General features: G+C 43.1%; 1 protein-coding gene across 6 annotated transcripts in view; it reads right to left on the minus strand.

The window, feature by feature from the left end:
• AGFG1 (ArfGAP with FG repeats 1) overlaps positions 1–6,738 on the minus strand; it is a 62,548-nt gene extending 55,810 nt beyond the window's left edge. For 2 of the 6 annotated variants that reach the window (XM_019533027.1, XM_019533028.1), the window contains exon 1: positions 6,442–6,734. In XM_019533027.1, coding sequence (XP_019388572.1) covers positions 6,442–6,608 — 167 coding nt within the window. In that variant the 5' untranslated portion in view covers positions 6,609–6,734. Of the gene's footprint in view, positions 1–6,441 lie in introns of all 6 variants that reach the window. The other 4 variants (XM_019533026.1, XM_019533024.1, XM_019533023.1 and 1 more) reach the window with 4 other exon arrangements.
• Positions 6,739–8,478: the final 1,740 nt, after the last annotated feature.

Genomic DNA, 8,478 nt, shown 5'->3' on the forward strand with positions numbered 1-8,478 from the left:
CTTGAACAGGGTGCTCTCCACACCCTCGTCCAGGTTGCTAATGAAGATGTTGAACAGCACTGGCCCTAGGACCGAGCCCTGGGGGACTCCACTGCCCACACCCTCCCAGGTCAAGTAATCTTGGTTCTATGAAAAGGAATGCCAAAGAGGTACACATCCATGGCCATCACCAGAAAAAACCAAAAAACACCAAACCAAATTTGCTGCTGACCCTTCAAGAGTCTCCAGCTCAGCTAGACCACATATTTAGGAAGACAAAATCTTGGCATGAATTTACTGGAATCCTTTGGCAAGCTGTTTGGTGGTTACCCTCACCATTAAAAATGTGCACCAGCTTTCTAGCCTAGGTTTTCATTTCCAGGCCCTGGATTTTGCTATGTCTGTCTGCTAGATTAGTGATCCCCTTATAACTAAGGAAAAACTCAATTCATGATTTTGTGGAAGTCATGAAATTGGGCATTGTCTGCAAAATTGGACAGTATCATGAAATCCCAGGGGGTGGAGGGGAAAGGGTGGTTTAATAATAAATGCTGGTTCTCCAGTGGGAGCCAGCAGTCCTCATGGCCACTGTGGTCCAGCTGAACAGTCTGCTGGGGCAGGGGGGGGAGCAGAGGGGAAGGGCACTGAAGCAATGGGGAGCAGCCAAGATGGCATCCACCCCCTCCAATGATTGGCTGAGAAGGCTGTTTGCCATGCATTCCACTCCGCCAATCAGCAGCAAGGTCCAGTGTGCTCCTCCAGTGCGTCTACAGGGGCAACTTCACTGCTGTTTTGGTTCCAGTGCCACCACTGCCAGCTGCCCAGTGCAGCCTCGGATCTTTCCAGCACATGGGTGGAGGCAGGGCATTGAGCTGGGGCTGCATCAGGTGGCAAAATCTGGGGTGGATGCAGCATCCTCCCAGCGCCCGCTCCAAGCCCAGCTCCCACCGAGAAGAGTCCCACACAGCCCTGGCAGCAGCACACCCTGTACAGAACTGGGGGCACATGCCCCCCCACCTCTCCCAAGTGAAAGCAACAGCAGGAGCCACCTCACTGTAGGGGGTGCTGAGCTGCGCCCCCTGCCCCTTCCACCATACTGGACTTACCAGCTGGAGGCAGTTGCATCAGAAATCAGATCAGTATAGGCCAATATGCCTCCTTAAATATCAACTATCAGTACCAGCCCCAAAAATCTCTATCAGTGCACCCCTACTTATAACAGAAGTACTTAGGTGGAAAGAAAACTTATCTATTATGATCAGTTACATGCTTAAGACCAGAACTTATTCCACCTACTCAGCATCTAGGTGCAATTTCTTTTCACCCATTTGGAGTCGTTCAGAGAAGTTAACACAAAAGGTACGTGGGTCTTCCTTACTGCTTTTTGTGATTTAGTCTAAAATAATGGCTACACACCAACCGGTTTCCATCTAATAAAATGGAATTGGATTGCATTTCAAGACTTCAACACCAAACAGGTGGAACCGAATCTGGCCCTTAGCATCACACAATTCTTCCAATTTTGCTGAACAACCTCTTGGGAATCCCAATGTATACAATGTGTGTACATATACATATATCCTGAAAGATGTACTGTTGACAAAACAGACAACAGTTTAAAATTATATCCATCCCATATGAATGGCTCAGCTTTCACTCACTTTGTAGTATGGGCATTTTCCTTGTTCTTTAGTCAAGATACTTAAAGTTAGAGAACTATAACCAGGATGAGAGATCTGCAGCTCCCAAAGGGACAGAATGGGGGCTGGGATTAATGCAAGGCAGAGTGAAGGCTGCATTTGTGCATGAACTATTTCTATAATTAAAGCTGTTGAAATTTCTTTTAAGTTTAAACTTCATTGTGAATTCTTAAACCTGTAATTTTTTTATTTTAGCAATCATTACAATATTCATTCTTTATATTTAGGGACCTACCGAAATCACAATTTCACAGATTTTGTGAAATCCAGCATTGCCCACAAAGGTCGGCAATGCCTTTGAAATCCACGGAAAAAAAAAGAAATTTTATGGAAAAATAAAATGTCATTTCCCCAGGGGAGGCCAACAGCTCTCAGGGTGCTGCAGTAGCCCACCGGGACATGGACTACCTGGTCAAAGGGCTGCCAGCAAGATGGCTGCCTCCCCTGCCCCCTGCCTGATCTGCTGCAAGGTTTGCCTGTCATGTGGCCCCCCCCCACCCCTCCACCAATCTGCAGCAAGCAGCAGGGCTACATGATGGACAGACCTCATAGCCAGAAAGCAGCAAGGGGCAGGGCTACTGGGGCCTCTTAAGCAGAGGTCAAGGGGAGCACAGTCTGTCCATGAAATAGCTGCCAGGCCTTGCATTCTGCCTGCAAAGATCAGGGGGCAGCATCCATTTGGTAGGTCCCTATTTATATTACAGATATTTACTCAGCCTAGCTTCATTTTTGAAAACTTGCCCAGGCATTTTCTTTGCTTTTCCACAAGATATTGGAAGTTCTGTATCAAAATACATGCATGTTATTTCTAAGCTAAGGCACTGGAGCTGGCAGAAGGGAGGGCAAGTGACAGAGTACAAAGGCCATGTGTGGGGAAGGGAGGGGTTCAGACTGTTCAACTCCCCCACTGCCTCCCTGCCCCCACTGTTTGCCCCATTGCAGCAGCAGGGGTGGGGGAAACAAGTATAAGTAATTAGATGCTATACACAGAAAGCTGACAAATTTTCTATATAAAGAATCTAATGTTGGGAGGTCATCTTTAATTCAGATGCATCTTGGATTTGGGCAAATACAGTAATTGAACCCTCAAGTGATAACTGATGTTTTCAAAGTAGTTCCTATATCTTCTATTCAGGTAATTTAAATAGCATTTTTAAATAATATAAATAGGAATTAAACAAGCAGGCTTTCAGGCTACAAAAAAGCCAACCCCTCTAATAACTACTGGAGAAAGGAACCAGCTATTGCTCAATCTTCTTTAAAATGCTGATCTATGAAAGTTGGAAACAAGACTATGCAGCAAAGGATAAGAGCAGCTGAAAGAAAGAGATATGCAGAGACAGATGGGAGATGAGCCACAGTGGCATTTAGCCAAAAATTTCAAAGGGTGATTTTGAGGTATGGAGCATAGTAAAATAGAGATGCCATTATATCAAGGCATAGCATTTGAAAGGTTCTCCATGACTTCTCTGCAAGTTCACGTAGCAGCCCCCTGCTTACATTTTTCTGGTGCACCTACTATGATCACTTTTGCCATGAAGTTTTCCACCTGTCAAACATAAAAGACACACATTCCTAGTACCCCCCACACCCCTAGGACACCACGTGAAGCCAACCAGAAGGCAGAAATGGACACATGTGAAAAGGAAACCAGAGTGGTAGATGGTTTATTTTTGTCCCTGCCCACCAGATGCTCCAACAAATACGCATAGTTCACCTAGTACAAGCCTTGTCCCAATCGAACACATTAGGATTCCTCACTGACACAGCACAGGAACAGAATGACATGTAGCCACAAAATCAAATCACAAGAGCAGAGGGCATCAAGAGGCCACAGACCCTTAAATTCACTATTTTCATTGTATTCTATTTTTAAAGTCAAGTCTTCATTATAATTTTTTTGTTTATATGTTAATGTAAGCCCAAACCTGAGAAAGGTCATTAGCAAACATTCAAAACTGGACACAAATGAAGGAGTAAGTACATACTTTGATGTATTGACTAAGGCCACTAAAATATTTAGCTATACTGCACAATTCCAGAAGAATGGTCAGAAAACAGTTAACTTTCAAATCTGGAAGTTCAGTCAGCAATACTTGCATCTAATACTATGCTGCCTACGGAAGTATTGTTTTTTTTTAAATGTTTAAAAGAAAAAAGAAAAAAAAAAAAATCACTGTTCTTTCATTTTTCTCTTCCAAAGAGATCTCTTAATCAAAAGTTAATCACCACTTGAATAAGCAGCAAATCTAGATATCTTTTATTTACACCGTGCAAACAACTGGTCTTACCTATATCACATAGTAAGTGTTCTTCAGAGCTGGACTAGGGAAAACGCACAAACAAAGCTATTAAATATTAAGTACTGGGATCTGCTATAGTAGTGCAAGACACAGACGAAATAACAACAATATAAATAAGCCTCCAAAGTACTCAACATCACAACCACTCCACCAGATGTGGAAAGTCTACAAATTCCTTATTTTAGAGACTTCCTTAAACTAACTTATACACAAGACTTGTTTATTTAAAGCTTCATAATGTTCAAAGTTAAATTTCTTTTTAAATTTTGAAGGTGGAATTCATCAGTAAGGGTGTTTAGAGATTTTTTGTGTAAGAAACCAGTCAACTTGAATTATAGTTGTATTTTCATTGACATACTCTCTTTGCAAAATGTCACTGAAAACAGCAAAACTTAAGTAGAACTGTAGATAGCTTATCAAGTAAGTGCCACTTGTTTCAGCATTTAGTTTTAATGTACTATGAAAGACAAAACTTCATAGGATAGATTCCTATAATGTTACTTATTATGGTATTGTATTTTATCCAGAATATATGATTTAAGAAATAAGTGAAAGCCAAGATGAATAAAGCCAAGTTTAGATAAAACATTTTAAAGTCTCATAACAGTTAATTATTCCATTTGTAAACACAAGCTCTATTAGTTCAGAAAAGTGTTTTTAAAATCCTCTTTAAAAAGTTCTTGCATTTGTTAACAGACTAAGATCGTTTCACCAGCCAGTGGCTTTCGTATGCAAAATGGTGTCAAATAGTGAACTAGAAAAAAAAGTGATCAGTCTTACCCTGCCATTTGATTCACTGTAGGTGCATCCTTAATATTATCAAATACTGGACTAGGGTCTCTAGTCCATAAATAGCAGCTCTGACAGGTGATAGAGAGCCCAAATCCACTTCAAGCCATGCTAAGCATCTCAGCTGAACTCACTGTGCATCTTATTAAGTGCACTCATACTAGTTGACCAGGACTAGCTAGTCCACTAAGAAGTAGTACTGTGGTGTGATGAAATTATACTGTCCATTCAAGCAGTAAGAATATTAAGCTTATACACAGCACCTTAAAACAGCTGCAAACGCAAGCAGTTTATTAGTTTGCCATACCAATATTAGGGACTACCCAATATTAAAAGCTCTAGATTTCTCTTCAGTTGTACAATCTAGATTCACTCTGTTATGAATGGGCCTCATCCAATAAATCTATGCAAAACATAGGAGAGAATAGAAAAGAAAAAGAAAAACTAAATCGGGAATCTGATGGAACAAATAGATAGCTTGTCCAGTGTAGATTCAGCATGAAGCTGAAATGTTTTATCCGTTCAGAAGTTAGCAATGCTGTCAGCCAGGCATAGAAATACTACCGAAGGGTGCCTATACACATACAGTGAGGCTGCTGCGACATGCTGTAATTGTAGCTGTAATTAACTGAGTCTGCTGGAGTGTGGTAACTACTACATTCCAGGGTCACGTGCATCAGCATCCCTGCGCTGAGAAGTGGTGGCAAGGACACCAACTAAAGCTTGTTCAATGAGCCACCGTTTTTCAGCATGGGGACACTGATACACATGCTCTAAAGCTCCTGGAGTGTCACCTCTCAGAGCCATGCTAATTAAAGTCCTCCCTCTCCCGCTCAGTACATCACAAACACCCTTAGTTTTCAATACCTTCACCATTCATTTATCCATTCCTGTTAGAGGATTCTTCAGATTCCTAGATGATTTATTAAACTCCCACTTCCAAAGCATAGATCTAGACCCCTGAACAAAGTATTTGTCATTTAAACACTTAAAAATCTCTCAGATTTTTCTGACCCTTCCCTCAGAACCTAGCTTTGTAAACACCTGCACACCTAGACAGCCCTACTCATGCAAACAAACCTGTTTACTCAACAAAGCCCTTAAACACTTTGCCTTTAAATTATCCAAAGTTAATTCACTAATATTCTATCAAACCGGTTTAGCTTTATTTCCCAAAGTTTCCAATCAAAGCAAAGGCCAGCTCGTCCATGCAAGCTGTTTGGCCGCCTAAGTCTCAGAAACCTGTAATGCATTTTAACCCTTCCAGCATCAGCAGACTGTGAAAGGAAGTGGTCTGGAAATGACGCCAGAGGCAAGGGTGGCTTGGGCTGGACCAACTACGGAGTCAGGATGGAGTCAGACAAGCTGCAAGACCTCCCTCCCTGGGAGGTGCTCCAGCTTGACCCCAGCTGGTATGAGCCACGGCCCTGAGAAGTCCTCGCCTCTCAGAGCCCGACTCATCACTACAGGATTTGCCAGCACCTACCCCGAACAAACCCTTCGACATTTTTTTTTAAAAGAAAAGGACCAAAAAGGAGACGACAAAGTTCCTTCTCCTCCCCCAGCCCAACCGCCTCCAACTGCTCCTCGGCGGCCACTTCCAGCCGGGCAGGGACTCGCAGCTCCACCCGCCAGAGCCCAGAGCACCACCCCGGCCGCGCCGCACTCACAGGATGCCGGAGCAGGAGGTGCAGACGAAGCTGCCCACGGTCATGTCGGTGTAGGTGGGGCCGCGCTGGTCACAATCGAAGCACTTGCGGTTGGGCGGGAGGCTGCTCATCTCCCGCAGCAGCTTCAGGTGCTTCTCCTCCTGCTTCCGCTTCGCGCTCGCCGCCATCGCGCCGGGCCGGGGGGAGGGGGGAAAGGGGCCGGGCCGGGCCGCGCGGCGCGCTGCGAGCGGTCGGCGGCGCAGGGCCGGAGCGGTGAATGACGAGCGAGGCGGAACACGCGCGACACCTTTACGGGAGCCAACGAGCGCCGCGAGGCCGCGCGGGGCGGGTAGAGAGAGGCCGGGGCGCCGCTCGGCGCGCGCCCGCCGCCTGCAGCGCCCCCTGCCGCCCGGGCGGCCTCAGGAGATTTCCCCCCCCCTGCAGCATGACCTAATGTCACTCATTTCTTTTTCTTAAAATATCCTGTTAAAATCTTCTGGATTGCTTTCAATAGCCACCGGGAGATAAACGCTGATCCCGGTTGACATCCGGGAGGTTGGCAACCCTACCTCAGGGTGAACGGGTAATGCAGTCTCCACTCCAAAATTGGGCTTCTGCTGAGACTGACCACAAAGAAGCTAGTTAGGAGCATGGTTACCAGTTTACACTGAATCCTCCTCAACTTTCTCATTCATTCGTGCGGCGACAGGAGGTCGGCATTTGCCTGCCGAAGTCTGCACATCCTGCACTTGTGCACCACGGTTGTAACTAGCCTGTGCTACTCGTAGCACAGGTAAAAATAGGAAAATGTGTTTTGTACTAGGGTTGGTTGAAAAATTTCAAATTTGGGGGGTAAAACTTTTCAGTTTTCAACCCACTCTGCCTTGGGCAACTTTTGGATCAATGGTTTTTAAATGCGTAGTTCATGGTAAATCTTTCTAGGGCTGGGACAAATATAATGTTTTCCAAAGTAATTCAGGCTTTAAAGCAGAGACTAAGGAATGAAAGGTCTTTTGTAAAATGTCCGTTTCAAAATTCACAGCAATTATAGCTGTAGTTGTTTATGTTTTATAAGTGAAATAACATATATGTACAAATTCAAACAAAAACTTTCTTTAACCTTTTACATTGCCCTTGCTTCCCAAAAACATAACCATTCCATTATGAACCTTTTCTTACAACCAGAGTCAACAAGTTCAGCAAAGCTTTGCATTTGCAATAGTCTCTTCTAACTTTATGACATTTGCTGATTAATATATTTCCAAAATAATTCCTGCCTGACCTTCTCGTATTGTTTCAAAGGAACTGTTAATACAGCTTCAAAAAAGCTTACAGTGAGAATTTTCATGGAGAATCTTCAGAAGAAAATGGAGTTTGTGCAAAGAATATTGCTAGGGATCTTTGTCTTTTTTGTTATAAAGAACAGACATACGTATTCTTCCCTATCTGAATTTGGCAGCCAATAATAAGCCAAACAACTTCCTCCAGCAAAGGAAACAAAATAGAGCTAATTGTTTCATAGAACTTACTGATATCCTTGAGGAACTCTTGGCACTGCCCTGAACTAAATCTTCCCAAAGTCTGAAAAAAATTGTATTTCTGCTTTGTAAAGATACTGCTTTTTAAAGTATGTTTTTGAACTTAGTACAGCATACTCTAAAGAAATATAAGATTTAATACAGTTTAAAATGCTGTAATTTAACTTACAAAGTTGCCTAGCAGCACTATCTATGATTAGTTAATATAAACTCAACTATTCTTCTAGGGGTTAGTGATCCAGCTATCTTGTGAATGTAGAGTTTATTTTGTGGTCAGTAGGCATCATACTATTGATTTTAGAGAAAGAAAAAACTGAGCACTAATCTTTTTGTCATGGTTTATTAAATAAGATTTCAAGGACCAGTTAATGTAATTTTCACAGTTCCATTGATTGCTATAGGAATTTTACCCTGGACTTCCATAAGACTTTGCCAGTTTACATCCGGTTGAATGTCTAGTCACAAGTCATAAGTTTTAAAACATGATTAAATATTGTACTGGCCTTGAATTACTCTCTCT

Source organism: Crocodylus porosus, unplaced genomic scaffold (genome assembly GCF_001723895.1).
Source record: "Crocodylus porosus isolate Cpor-Errol unplaced genomic scaffold, CroPor_comp1, whole genome shotgun sequence".
Lineage (NCBI taxonomy): Eukaryota > Metazoa > Chordata > Crocodylia > Crocodylidae > Crocodylus > Crocodylus porosus.